Raw genomic sequence first — 15,405 nt, forward strand, 5'->3', positions numbered from 1 at the left:
ATTCAGACTCACTAAAAATGCCATCACTGAATGAATGCTTTGCCATTTCATAATCAGTGGGAACATATTAAAAACCATTCAGAAAGGAAACTATTTTTCATGTCAAATTATGTCAGTGGTTCTCTAAAGAGAGCAAGACTTTCAGCAGAAAACAGAAAGGCTAAAGGCATTGCAGCAAAGTTGCTCTATTTTACCTTTATGAGCTCTCAATTTGTCTTGTAATATCTTGGATTTGGATTTATTAGCAGCCTGACTGAAATCTCAGAGTTAAACCGAGGATCAGTGAACTCAGGATGCAGTTTTAGTAATGCTACCAGTGCATACAATGCCAGTATAAGCTAGCAAAGTAAGTCTAAAATGTCCCCTCAATGATAATGTTGCCTCTCCAAATAATCTCTCACGCTGTGTGGCAATAACTGCGCTGCTAATGTAAATAATAAAAAACATTTGAATGCTGTTCTTATGTTTTATTATAGCTCTAGAGAAGAAAAACCAAGATTAACTGGTCAAAGTAAAAAAAACACACACCCACAAATTCCTTATCACAACATCACCACAGAAATCCAGAAGTGCACACAAATCACTTGGTTTAATCACACAAATTTCAAGCAAGCACCATTTAATGATCAGATGGAAAAAAAAATTTTCTTACTCTCCTGTCTGGTATCTTTACGCAAACAAAATTCAGTAGGACAATGACACAAGAAAAAAAGAGAAACCATAAGGAAGCAATTAGCTTATATGTGGGGAAACTCAAGCTAAGACAAAGGGCAGAAAACTAGATTACTCTGTGCAGAGGAGGCTGAGTAATTAATTATATCCTACAAAGAGGAAGCACAATGAAATGGCCCCTCCAGCCGACACGCTGCAGACGAGCCACGCATGCAGCAAACTATAAGCTGCTCACAACGCAACCATCTTGATTTGAATAAATTAAACGCGCACATCAAATTCAGTCCTACGCTCCTACTTTTAGAAAAGTCACACAATGTAAAATATAAAACATATTAGAAATAAAATCAGCTTCATCTTAAAAAGAATAAACATAATTCAATTAAACCGATGAAAAAGTGGTAACGGTGTTGACCGCCATCATATGCCACCAGGCAAGACCAAATGCTCTGCATGACCAGGCAGAGAAATGTTAAAAGGAGCAGAGACAAATCTGTGTCTGGCAGCCGATGCTGCTGGAGTTATATTTGTTTATGCTCATCTGCAAAGCAGTCAGACTCCAGTCAGCAGTTTCATTGTTAAAGAATCTGCGAGTCACCAACACGGCTACATTCGAACTGATGTCAGAGACCACAAGAATGCAAGCCTTTAGATTTAAAGTCCAGAACGGACGGAAAAGACATCAAATATTCGTCACTACACATTTCTTGGCATCTCACCTTGCAGAAGCATTTGGCTGGAAATGTATTTAAAGTTGTTTCAATGTATTAGAAAGTCATATAAAAAACAAACCTAATATTTGTGAAGCAGAAATGGATGCATTATTTTTTTCTAAGTTTTTAAAAAGTAAACATCTGGGTGATTTTTTTTGCCCCTTTTCTTTCCAAAATAGCTCAAACTCAGATAATATCTGAACAGAAGGTCACACCAATTTGATTTTCTTCTGGACTTTGCTTTGACTAGTCCATTCTAACACACAAAGCTGTTGTGGGCCCTCTCTCATGTCTTTCATGCTCTTGACAGGTTTTCTTTCAGTTCTGCCCTGTATGTAGCTCCATCCTTGCTCCAGTCAACTCTCACCAGCTTTCCTGTCCCACATCCTTTATCTATGGTCATACCCTTCTTTGTGAAATTCAAAAAAAGTAAAAGGAGACCATACACTACAGTGCATTACGCAATTAAATCAACTAAAAATCATATAATCTCCCCTCTGAAATTAGATTTTAATTTGCTTGTACAACACAACATGCTGCTGGGTACCAAGCTACAACCAAAACAGACAAAGTGATATAAATTTCTTATTGCATGATTAAGCGAAGAATAAACGTACCTTCTTCCAGCTCATCCAGAGACGAGATCTTGCGTGATCCGTCAATGGTGAAGATGAAACGAACCCCCTGCGGCAAATTGATGTGGTCAGAGAGGGAGCGTGTAAGGTCGGCCAGAAGAGAATCGAAGGTGCGAAACCGGTCGTTGGCCACGGCGTACACAATGCCCTTGAAGTATCTGTCCCCGTTGCGGTAGAAGCGCACTTTCTTGGCCTTCTTCTCGTTGGTGAGAGCCTGCAGGGTGCGTGTGCGGTAGAAGCTGCAGTGGGCGCTGTGCGTGGGGCTGGGCAGTCCGTTCATCCTTCCACTCCGCGGGTTGCGGGACGTCTTGTCCCTCTCGTCAAAATGCCCGAAGTCCAGCTCCATGATGGCGGCGGTGGTCGTGGATGATGTGATGTTGGGGGAAAAAAATCAGTCCTGGAGACCCAAAGACAACAAATTATCTCAATGAGATCCATTCACCCTGTTGCAATAGAATATTGTTGGTTTCTTAATCACTGCGGGCATTTATAAAGGGCTGGTCTAGATCATTAATCTTGAACCAGGAGAAAATAGGTTTCATGTACAAAAAGCAGAGAATGAAAGTCCTGCCAGTAACTCAACCAAACCACTTCAAAAAGATCATGTGGTTGGATTGTTTCCTGTTCGCATGATTAACTTTAAATGATTCCTGTGGCTTCGTCTTACATTTGATGGCAGCAAAAAGTCAATAAAAAGCTACGAGGATGGACATGAATTTCTGAAATGACTCCTAGTAAAAAGATTCTTCTATGACAAAGTCTTCAAGAAAGACAAAAATGTCATCTTAAGAAAAATTGTGGCACAGTGGAAGAGTACGTTTTTTTACATACACCAAACTAACAAAATAAAAAGATTAATCTGAGAGAATAAGTCAGATTACAAACTGGAACAAGGCTGTCAACATTCATACTGAGAGATGAAGACTATTTGATATTTCAGTGTTTAAAATTAAACAAAAAGACAAATCATTTAAAGGAAACCATTTTCTATTACATCAATTCATGTCTGCAGTCCATTAAGAGAGACATATTCCAGCTGATAACAGGAAGGCTGAACAGAGAACAGCAAAGTTGATCTATTTTAACCTTTTGATTTCCAAACTCTGCCATGAAACATCGTGGATTTAGAAATGTTTCATAGTAGGGAAAACACACCGACACCAACGATTCAGCTGTTAGCTGAGCTGACCTAGCTGCCAAAGTAAAATGCTAAAAAACACAATTTTAAATGTCAATTCTAAACCTTTTGCAATTGTTTTTTTTTTTTTTTAAATAGACCCCTAACACAACATCATTGATAACTATAAACAGCAAGGATAGAAAAACACATTTGTGTCTCGCTCACATCTTCTTGTACCTCTTAAACTGAAGACAAAAACAAATGCATAAAAAAATATAAACACTCTGGTCCTGAATTGGGCCCCAAAATCCTGACTGGTGCATTTTCAGCTTTGTGAGCTTTTGGATCACCTTTAGGCCTCACACATTTCAACAAAAGTCTTATCTGCAAAATTAACTTTGTGGTGAAAAACTCTTTGTGTTAAAACAGGCCAGCATATTCTTTTCATCAACTGAAAACATTTGCTAAATCACAAAATGTAAAAACAACCAGTAGTTGTTTTTTTTCACCCTGACACTTAATGTTAAAGAACCTTTTATGACCTTCAGCTCCCCCTGCAGATTCATTGCTGTCATTAATTTTCAAATGAGCTGACATTTTTACAGAAGACAGTAAAATGTGATGCATCACACTCCGAGTACATTTATTTAAATTTAACACAGGCTGAGTTCCACTGATTTTTATTAAAGTGTTTGATGCCAGAACAATAAATATGAAACATAATTTCATATTATGTTTCATATTAAATGACAAACATCTTTATCCAAATAAATGTCTCACTCAAGCAAAGATCCTATGATAAAGATGATTAAAAAAAAACGATAATTAATGAAAACATTTACAGATCATAACAGGCTGTCTGTTTTATCGAAGCCTCCTGTCTGTGGAGCTTTTAGCATTTTTTGCCAACTACACCTGTGTTTTATATAACTTTTCTAACTGGGCATACAAGCATTAAAATGAAGGATTTTGTGGTTGAACCAAGCAAAATGAGCATAAAGCAAATTTTAGACGTGCAGCTTAAAATTGCATCTTACTTTTGGGTTTGCCATGTCAGCTTTTTCCACGAAGACCAGAAAATATTCAGTATTGGATAGATTCTGTGAGGATGCCAATGTTATGGTAGGCTGTGTCATTCCCCCCCCCCCAGATGATAGTATTACATATCTTAAGGGTTTTTGTTTTGCATGTTTTAGATGCGTCTTCCTGATATGCAGTAAATAACTGAAATATTTTCTCTCCTTCAATGACAGCAATTCAAGTTCATCATGCCAAAAACTGACAATGAGAAACATCAAAATATAAACAGCAAGATGCAAATTATACTCTGCAGAGTCACAGACTTTCATTATTTAGAACATTATTTTTATTTGAAACTATGATCCTATAAATCTGGGCATCCAATCCTACAGCTAAACAAACCCTGTACACATCAGTTATTGATCAGAGTGATCATGCTTTATTCTGACTGGTAGAACAAGCATCAATTGAAGTGGTGAGAGCCCGTCCTGTCTGATGCCTAGATTGGCTCCACTGTGTGCACACATTTCTGCAGAACCCTTTAAATCAAGCGTGGACAAGCAGGGAATCACCTGAAACCGATCGTCAATGACCAGGACATCCCAATCCGCCTCTCACTGCTCAAATCTGCTAAAAATTTCAACAGAAATTAAAACCATCAGACTTATAATAAATACGCACAAAAAAGGAATGTTTAGGGGAACAAAATCCAGAAAGTACTTCTTTTGAGGGTTTCCAAACTGCTAAAATGTGATTTTAACAAGATATGAGCACCAATTCAGTGTTTGCCTCCTTTTAAGACACCCACTTAGATGGATGTTGCATATCAGTTACGGCTCAGCACACACACACACACACACCTGGAATCTCCAAGCAGTATTAAATATTTAAGAGAACAAACTGTGGCATTAAGAGATTTTTCTTTGCACCTCTATGCTACATGAGCTGAGTCATAAAAAGCCAGAGCTAACTCTCTTAAGAACCTGTAACACCTGTTAAAGCAGTAAAACAATAATCCCCCTGTGCGGTCCGCAGCAGCCAGGGGAAGCCTTTCTAAAATAAATTCTCTCAATGTGAAACTCCTACCTGATTACTGGAGGAAAATCCAAACAAAAACAATAACTTCTTATTCGAATTCACATGCTTAAATGATCAAACAATGGTACACACCCATTAAACACCCACAGCCCCCCTCTTACCACCACATAAAGGAGGAAGTTAGCTGTGCAAAGATGAACAAAGCGCTTCACCGATTTCATCTGCATCTGTTAACTTTCTTTTTAAAACCTTTAAGCTGGGATTAACTTTAGAAATGCAATCTCTCATGTATCTCTTACAGGTCATTATGGCCCAACAGAACCTGACAGGAAGCAATATGAAGTCAAAAAAAAAACTGGCTTTCGTTAACTTTAATATGTTGTCTTCGCTGATCCAAAACACCAAACACTCAGTTTTGCATGTGAGTGGATCTGTATTTTGAATAAAGATGAAAGATTTAAAATGTGTTTTTTTTTTTCTTTTTAGGTACCTGTTTGTTTCAGAGCTGAGTTTTTCCAGAGCAAGTCAAAACTAAACATGAAACATTGTAGAGCTTTAGTCCATGTTCCTTCTGCAGTTTTTCACATTAAATTAAACGCAGACGTGTCTTTGCTATTCTAAAAATGATCACACTTTTTAAAAGAAATAAAAATTTTACTAATTTGTTCTTTTCTAAATCTTAATTTTTTGTTGACAAATACTAAAGCAAAGAGATGTATTAGCCATAACCAAAGCAGACAAAAGGTTCAAGAAATGCTGCTGCTTGGGGCCTCCAGGCCAGCAGGGGGCCCTGTGAGCCTGTGACTTCATCCACAGAATACATAAACTGTAAAACTTCAATTTTGTAATCATATTCGTCAAGACAAAACCTAATGCTAGACACATGTAATCCTTTTAAATTGGCTTTTATCATGCTTATAATTTTGAAACATTTTCAAGTTTGTTACAAAGTCATTTGCTGATCATCTCTACCTCAGAAAGATCATTTTACAAAGAACAATTTTAAGACTGATGGAAGATTTATTTTTGAAAACAGAATTTTAAATTTTTCAATCTGTCTACTTTAAAAATATTGTAGCTATAGTCATTGATTTCACACTTTGTAAAGTTAAACTTGAACAGTGTAACTTATAAAAGTGCACTGTACTAGAAAGCACTAAATAAAAGAGATGATTGACATGACTAAAGATAAAAGACTAAAAAATTTGCCACTAAATGAATAACAAAATTTGGAGAAATAAAAAATATCTCCATCCATCCATCCATTTTCTTACACCCTTGTCCCTTAGAGGGGTCAGGAGGTGCTGGTGTCAATCTCCATCTAACGTTCCGGGTGAGAGGCGGGGACACCCTGGACAGGTCGCCAGTCTGTCGCAGGGCAACACAGAGACAGACAGGACACACAACCATGCACACACACACACTCACACCTAATTTAGAGAGACCAATTAACCTAACAGTCATGTTTTTGGACTGTGGAAGGAAGCCGGAGTGCCCAGCAAGAACCCACGCATGCACAGGGAGAACATGCAAACTCCATGCAGAAAGTCCCCGGGCCAGGAATCGAATCCAGGACCTTCTTGCTGCAAGGCAACAGCTCTACTAACTGCGCCACAAAAAAATATAGAAATAATTTTTTGGTTTTAATTTTTTGGTTTAAATTCCGAACAATACCAACCCAAATGTTAGATGTTAGAAAAGCTATTCCCCAAAACCACACGAGGTGCAACAGGGGCTCCATGTCAAATTCTGCTCAGGGTCCTAAATAATCTTTTGTCGGCTCTGACTGTAATCCATCTCCGTTTAACACCTCAGCACTGCTCGGACTTTCAGATGAACAAATGCAGTCACCATGTGGCAGGGCCGCGCCAGTCATGCTAACCACATGGCTGACTTGCTGACTAGCGTCTTTTATGACAGGACCGCTGTGACAGGGGTGGGACCTCTGGGGAAGGGGATGCTCCTCAGCTGACAAAGGCCAGGTTTCGGGGCCATCTGCTGCACTAATAGGCAGGGCCAACAGTGACCCTTCCCCAGTGGAGACTCAACCAGGACAGGCCATTGTCTGAAGGAGGGAGCCTGGCTTCAGAGTGACATCACCATCACTGCTGCTGCAGCCGGCTCAGGTTCACCCAGTGCATCCTCCTCTCTCAGAGGAAAGAAAAATCTGATTTTCTTCATCTTAAACTACATGATCACCATTAAAAGACAAATTATTCAATTACACAGTTTAAAGTAAAATAAATCTCTGTGGGGTTTTATTCCCCCTTTTACCAAAATGAAAGCCAGACTCGCCATCATCATCATCAGCAGCAGCACTGCAGTAACACTGCAGGGTGTCATTGATATTTTTGGCTGGTTCTGTGTTCCTGGCTGAACCACCCACACAACACCCAATGACCACACACACACACACACGTTTACCCAAATAATCCACTGGCTTTTCTCCAAAGAAGCTCATTTCCAAAACTAATCTACCACTGAGATTATTTTTAAACGCAAAGCGGGAATAAAGAGAAAAGTTTCTGGTCTCATGTATGATGAATGAGCCCGGCCACATGGCAGAGAACCGCAGTTTTGAAAATGAGAGTTTCTCCCCGGCTGGATGAAGAGGGGGCTGGGTGTGCGCACACCTACTCAAATCCACCTGCTCCGAGGCGAAGCCGAAAGTCACCTACTCCAAACACACTCCACTGCAATGACACCTCAACTTGTCCCAGTCAAAGTAAAAAAAAAAAACATCCCCATTTAACATTTTCTCATTCAGTAAATCAGAGCATCATAATCCCCAGCAGCCGGTGGCGGACTCACCTGCGTCGCAGCTGGAGTGAAGGAAGGAAGGAAGGAAAGAAGGAAGGGTGCGTGTGAGTGTGAGTGCGTGTATGTGAGAGGGAGGGGAGCTGGATGTGAGGGTGTTGCGAGTCGATGCGCAGGATAGCGGCACGCCGTCTCTCCGCTTGCCTTTGTCTGCTTCAGTCTGAGAGCCGAGCCCCGCTGCCTGCCTCTACGGAGCAGCCACTGGGTCCTAAAGAGCTGCGGCGCCGCCCACCGTGGAAATAAAGGTGCGACTGAGCGTGGGCTGGAGTGGGTGGAGCTGAGATTAGGGGTCACTCAAGGTGTAGCCAGTCTGACCAGGAAAGACCTGCATGGATTAGAGGTTTTGTACAGTTCTGGTTGGGAGATAAAAGTGGCTTTTATGCACAATCTGTGTTAAGCCTGAGTAACATTTCGCAGGATTTTTTTTTTCTTTCTTGGTTTTTTTTTAATTTATAGTTGCAGGAAAAATAATTATTAGTTTGTAAAAAATAATTTTCAAATTGTTTCCCACTCACATGGTGGATAAAAAAAATATTTGTAGCCCCAAATTATTCCCGCAACTGGCAGATTTAGATTTGACATTATGTTTTTTTATTGTTATTTAGACCAATAAGTTTGTTTCTCATAGTAAATGAGATATTAGCTTTCAAAATAAACTAAAGGAGTGTAAATGGGAGCAGGTTTTAATGCTTTTTTAAAATCTAAATTTTATTCTAAAATGCCAGCTCATTAATTATTCATGTCCTTCTCCCACTCAGAAAATTATGTGTCTGATTACTTAAACACATCCCTGCCAGGAGTATGAATAATTTTGGTCATAAGTGTACAAAGTTATAAAATGATAATTGTGGTTCACATGTTTTACCATTTTCTAATGTTCAGAGTAATAAAAAAAAGTCTCTCTGATCTTTAACAACATTTCTACAGGAACAACAAAAATGTTGTTTTTATCAATAGATAAATAAATATCTGTCAGTACAACTAGATAAATGAAAAATAAGGCTCATACACTTAAACATGTTCTTTCTACATGATCCTGCCACTTCCATATTTCCTAGTTAGGAAGATTTGCAGGAGTTCCCTTTTTGCTCCAAACATAAAAATGATCATTAGGGCCAAAAACTTGTATTTAGTTTCTCCAACTCCCAGAACATGTCCACCAAAAACGAAGGCGTTTCTGAGTGCATTTTCAATCCCTAATGTGGTTTTTAATTTTGGTCTTGGAGTAAAGCTTCTTCATTGTTCATGTTGGTACAGAACTGGTTTCACTTTGGGTTGTGGCACATTTTCACCAGCCTCAATCAGCCGGATCTTTAAAGGCTCTTGCTCTTGTTTTGAAGTGAATATGCACATTTTACATCGAAACATTTGTCTCGCATTCCAACATTGAACAAATAGAAATAATCTTGGTAATCGCATCTGACCTAATAAGGACAGATTCTGTCTCATTTTAAGTCAGACAGTGAGAAAAAGATATTTCTATACAGAATATCTTAAAACATCTTTTGTTAAATAAAAGCTCCATCAACCAGCCTTAAAAAAAATTAAAATATTCTGCAACTCACTCAGCTGAACTACTCAAAAACTGAGAGTCATATCCTAAGCAAAAATACATTTGCTACACCTGAAAAAGTTACTTTTGAAATACTTTCAAGAATCATAATGCAGATTCATGGTATGCAGTTTTGTTATTAAAAAAAAAAGTTAAAATGTAATCAGTGATGCATGACATTCACTTTAATGATCACATGGATCAAGTGACACATTAAAGTCAAGTCAAGTGACTAATATGTAGGCCTATCACAATAAGCAATGAATCAATTAATCAATCAATTACATGATAAATTAAAACAAGCTTAATTTTCATTTGCGTAGTTTACCGTTTTTCTATTGTCTCTCTCAAAGACTGGATGACAAAAGACTCAACAAAAGTGTTTTGTGCTCGACCAGCTCTTATTTTGAAGGACAATTTTGTTTACAGAGACTTCAGATTCATTTTATTGGTGGTTTTGTTTATTTATTTTGGATATTTAAAATTTGGACATTTAAATTCTAATGTTAAACATGATCAAATTTATTGATTTTTGAGAATATGCTCTTGCATTATTAGACCATTACCATTATATTACTTGGAAACAGTCTAAAACAACATTTAAAGATTACTGTTAATTGCAATATCTTCTGGGACAATTTATCATCCAGCAAAAATTTGTTAGTGTGACAGACCTATTTTTATGCACCCATCAACACCCACACACACATAAATAGCCTTTACGTAGCTGTCCACTGCAGAGACCAGCTACTTAAATCATCGCTTCTTCTTGGATTTCAGATACTGATTTCAAACTAACTCACCAGACTGATGAGAAGCTGTGCGTCCCTTTAAATAAAACCACACATAGATACAGCATTGTCGGAGCTCTTTGTTGGGAGCACATGAAAGCCGGATTACCTCATCACTTGTGCCCATCCCTTTTCTTGTTGCACTAAAGAGCCGTTTCATTCTCACTGGTCCGTATGACTTGTGTCCTCTACCGGTAAAAGCTTCTGAAAGGACCTCAAAGTTGTTCCTGGTACACAGTCTGCCCACTTTCTTATTGTTGCTTTTCACAAAAACATGGGCTCTGTAGTCTGAAAATGTTTCCCATGGCTTCAGCTGGACCTTATTGTGTTCTGCCTTTGGTGAGTTTGTGTTTGCTTGCAGAAACAACAAGTATAATGAAATTTTAATGATGGGAAAAGACAACCAGTTCCCCAATCGAAGGGCTGATTGAGTGTTTTTGCGTGGCTATATGAAAGAGTTAATACAAAAGACGCATCAAAGTGATATCATGTATAGATGAGGTCATAAAATATCCCCACAAAGGTAACCACATAAAGAGTATTATGCATAACCCTCAGCAATTATTGGCATCTCTGATAAAGATGTGTATGAAGCCATAACATAATCAGACACTGAAATTAAAAGTCAACCTTTAATTTCAGATTATTAAGAAATAATTTCCTGGAAAGACAAAAGAATATGTTATTCTACTAAGGTATAGTTGTGTTGATGTTTATAAGTCAGGCAAACCCTTCTTAGCTAAACCATATTTACATGAAGAATTCTGCTCTGACTTTAATCGCTCGATATCTGGAATAGTGGAAAACACGGACTGAATGCCTTCATCCACTTTGTCTATTCAAAAGCGACGCAGAAACGCTGATCGTTGATTGGTCAAGATGGAAATCCATCCTGAGAAATCGAGCTCAATGGGATAAATTCCAGACAAAGCATAGAAGGGAGATGAGAATCAAGAATTGTGTAGGAAGGCTAGATTCATAATCAGCATTCTTTAAAAGCCATTTCAGTCACCAGATACTTAAAAACTGGTGGAGTGAGCCGATGGGAAGAGAGAATAAGCAAGAGTCCAGAACAAAATGTGTAAAAAGTCCAATCTGTCTGTGAGCTCCAAACATGTGAAATGTGATACGACAAGACAAAGTGCTGTGCAAAAACAGCAAAAAGCCAGCGTACCAAAGGTTGACAGGAAAAGAGATTTATCACCTGTGAATAAATGTACTTTATGTTCAATGTGAGATCATGTAAGTGAAATTTATTTTAAGGTTTGTTCACCTTTTACCGAGGGTTGCCTGCAACACCATGAGGAAACAACTTGTTGGGTTAACAGACTCTGACATTGGCCAGAAATAACATCTCAGGTAAAACAACAAAATTGTACGGATTGTAGACATGAAAATACATGTGAGAGAAATAAATAAAAACCAAAACTGAGTCAGTGGAAAGCAAAACTTTATCTAGAAGCATGTTAAATAAAAACATACCCAACTATAGTTTATGAAAAGACTTAAACAAAAGCAAAACAAATTGAATCAAGATAAATAATATTGACAAAACGTCATTTATTGTCTTGTTTTCTAAAATTTAAGTGTTTTCTGTTTTGTCCTGTAAATTCTGAATTTAGGTTTCTTTGATATCTTTATGAAAGTTTGATTTGTTTTGCGTGTTTTGCCCCTTCAGGAGTACCACAAGATATTCTGCTGGAACCCCTCTTAGTTGTGTAAAAACAGAGACAGAAAGGAAGAGAGAAAGAAAGAAATGTGAGAGCTGTTTCACCTCAGCTCTGTGTTTGTGCTCCACAGGCAGTCACACAGGGGAAGAAAGGTGAGATGTTCGCTTTACAGCTCTTACCTAATATGGGCTGAAATGTGGCAAGAAGTGAGTAACAGTGAGCCAAACAAAGCAAAACAAATGAACTCTTGTGTCAGGAAAGTTATTGCCTAAAAATGATTTGTGGGGCCGAAACAGCACAATGTGAAAACTTGAAGATCCTGAAATTAAAAAAGTGATCTTATTCTGACAAAGATATTTGAGTGAATGAAAAGTAAAGCACATTTTTTCAAACTCAAATTAACGTACATTAGGTATGTGGTGTTTTCTGAGTTTTCACTACTTTTTGTGACACAAAATTTCCAAATTTTCAATAACAAGCTATGCTTATTTGCTAAAATTGGTCAAATGTTGCTTTTTCTGAAATCATTTCATGTTATCTTGACGGGTGGACCTAAAAAAAAAAAAAAACAACAACTGTAAGTGGGTCTTTTGACTCTCCCAAGCTAAAATCAAAATCCAAATTTTTTCATGAAAATTGATAGCGGTTGCTGATTGAATGTTTTACACATTACCTCTGAGATTTCCTCCACTGGAGAGGTGAGGAGTTTTGTCGTTTTGTCGAGAGCCAATCTGATTTGTAAGATGGCAATCCTCATTCGTCATTAATTAACCTTTCTGCTTTAACATGCCTGAGTCCCATAGCTTTAACTTACAGCCCACATGCAGGTCTGAGTTTTAAAGAGTCTACAAAAGAAGCTGACTCTGTTCACAGCAGGCTGGGGCCTCTTTGTCATCGTCTGCTCTCCCCTCAGGCGGGAAAGCTTCACTTTATAACTCAGCTGTTGTCACATTCTGGAGCCTCTCCTTTGCATGTCACACATAGCTCTAATTCACTCTGATCACGGGCTGCTACATGCCTCCCTCTGTGAGCTGAACCCCGACACAAGTTGGGTGAAGCTTATGGGGTTGGAGGCATCATGCGGGAAGAAAGCAGATTTTGTTATTTTGGCTCTCAGCTGGGTGCTGCGTTTCCTGGAGACTCCTGGAAGGGAAAAACCTCCAGAAATTTCCAGAATCTGATCCCATGTTTCCTTGTTGCTCATCAAAGTTTGCTAGGAGGAAACAGACCATCATTTTTATGTAAATGAAGAGCCTGGTGAGTAAATCCTTCTGGCTTCACAGCAGAATCATCACCGCTGAGTAACATTGAGCTGCTGACTCAGACCAACTCCCCCCAAAAAAGTTTTCCACAGGTTTATCTAGTTGAACATATCATGTGTCAACTGATTCTCTCATCTTTTATGGGATGCCCCAAGGATTAATACTTAGCCCGCTCATTTTTTCCATGTATGCCTTCACGCTTTCCCCACGGTAAAATGACAACGAGGAATAAAGTTGATGCTGATAATGGACAATATTTGTACTTTAATTATATGAATCCAATTATCTCAAGATCTTTACAAATTAAGCAAGTTCAGTTTATATGTAATTGGTAAGAAGTTATCAAAGAAAACACATTTGGTTGCATAAAGCCCTCAATTTGAGCAGGCATGTAGAGAGGAATCCCTTTTAACAGGAGGAAACTTCCAGTAGAACCGAGCCTGGTGTGAGCGGTGATTGCCTGCTGCAAATAAGAGACTCAAAAAACAAGAAGAAGACACAGAAACGCTAAGGTGCAAGTTCTTTATGTAACTAAGAAAATCTAAAAAGGTACAGAAGTCACCGCTGCTTCAGCTTTATTTCATTCACAACTGAAACAAAACAGTTTTTAATACCTAAACCCACAACAAATGAAGGTGAGGCTGTAAACAAAGGAAAGCCACTCGAAACCAATCAATGAATCAATAAATAAGTAAAACAGATGCTCAAACAAATGTTTCCTGAATCAATGGGGGAAAAGGATTTTTTTAAATCGCATCAATTGCTTTTGTCCACTGAGGAAGAATAGAAACAATGAACAATAATAACATTTAATCCGTTAAAATTAGCAATCCAGGTCAACCGTGAACCCAGTTGTCTGACGCTAAGACAGCATACAGCCGACATTTTTACTCAGAGAGTTTGACCCTACCGATATCATTTAATGAACACAGGAATTAAAAGTATTGCAGCAGACATCCATGTAACGCTATGGAAGGGCTGCTTGACAGAAGCATTTCGATAGAGAATATAATCCTGTTGGTGATAAGCAAAAGGTCAAAACTAAAGGTCGTTCTATCGTAGCAGCAGAATGACCAACTGAAACAGTAATTTAAACCTGAGTTATCTTTTACTTCTACAGGAAGCAGATCTCAGAGTGCATATTTGAATAAAACGTTTGTGGTCCGTGTCCATGCTCGCCTCTTTGGGGCCAAGCTGCATAAGGTGGGCTGCAGGCGGGATAAGCATAAGTGGTTCACAGCTGGTGTCTGGGGAAACACGAGAGAAGGGTGGGGAGGGCCGGACGGCACGGGGAGGGGCTGTGGTGGATGAACTGAGGGGTGGGGGGGAGTTGCAGCCATGGCGACTGATGGAGGAGGAAGTAAACAGATGTCCACAAGCTGGCAGACAGGCCCAAAGTGGCCTAGCCACTGAGAGACAGGTGGACGTCCAGAAACACAGTGGGACTGCAGAGCGACGGCGAAGCCAACATGGATGCCCGTCTACAACAGCAACAGTCGAGTTTCTTATAAACAAATCTGTTGCTGTTTCATTTGGAGGACATAACATAAACAAGATTTAAATTTTTGTTTTGGCGTAGATAAAATTAGAACCCCCTCCTGACCACCAATGCAGATACTTTTGTTCACTGTAAAGGAGCATTTTAAGTAAGTATAGTCATGTTTTTTGTAGTGAAGAAAGAAAAATAAAAGTTTTTTTACCACTTGATATTTTTGTACACTTTATGAACCACAAACCTCAGTATTTTATTGGGATAGACAAACACAAAATAGTCCATGTGTGAAGTGGAAGCAGACACAAATCTGAAAAATGCAGCAAGTTTTAATATTTTTCTCGCATTGACTCTGAAATCCAGTGCCTCTTATTTTCCTTCAAAATCAATAAATCGAGTCCACATACGTGCAGTTTAATCTGAACATAAATCTATTCCTTATCATGGCGACGTTTACTCTCATTTCAAATAAATTGCCAGTCAAAATCTCAACATGACTCTCTCTTCTCAGACAGGATGCTATGAGAAACTCCTTCATCCCAGCAGCTCTGATTGAAGTTACACCGTTGCTCTTGGGACATAACTTCAGCGTCTTGAGCAAAGTCACAAGTTAGGATTTAAAA

The 15,405-nt window shown here is 38.6% G+C and overlaps 1 protein-coding gene across 1 annotated transcript in view; it reads right to left on the reverse strand.

Annotated features, from left to right (window-relative positions):
• Nucleotides 1-8,209, reverse strand: part of LOC116728665 (neuronal migration protein doublecortin) — a 29,648-nt gene extending 21,439 nt beyond the window's left edge. Inside the window, exons 1-2 of the mRNA XM_032576940.1 lie at nt 8,010-8,209; nt 2,003-2,417 (exon numbers count right to left, since the gene is read on the reverse strand). Coding sequence (XP_032432831.1) covers nt 2,003-2,366 — 364 coding nt within the window. The 5' untranslated portion in view covers nt 2,367-2,417; nt 8,010-8,209. The remainder of the gene's footprint in view (nt 1-2,002; nt 2,418-8,009) is intronic.
• Between the last annotated feature and the right edge of the window lie 7,196 nt (nt 8,210-15,405).

Source organism: Xiphophorus hellerii, chromosome 11 (genome assembly GCF_003331165.1).
Source record: "Xiphophorus hellerii strain 12219 chromosome 11, Xiphophorus_hellerii-4.1, whole genome shotgun sequence".
Lineage (NCBI taxonomy): Eukaryota > Metazoa > Chordata > Actinopteri > Cyprinodontiformes > Poeciliidae > Xiphophorus > Xiphophorus hellerii.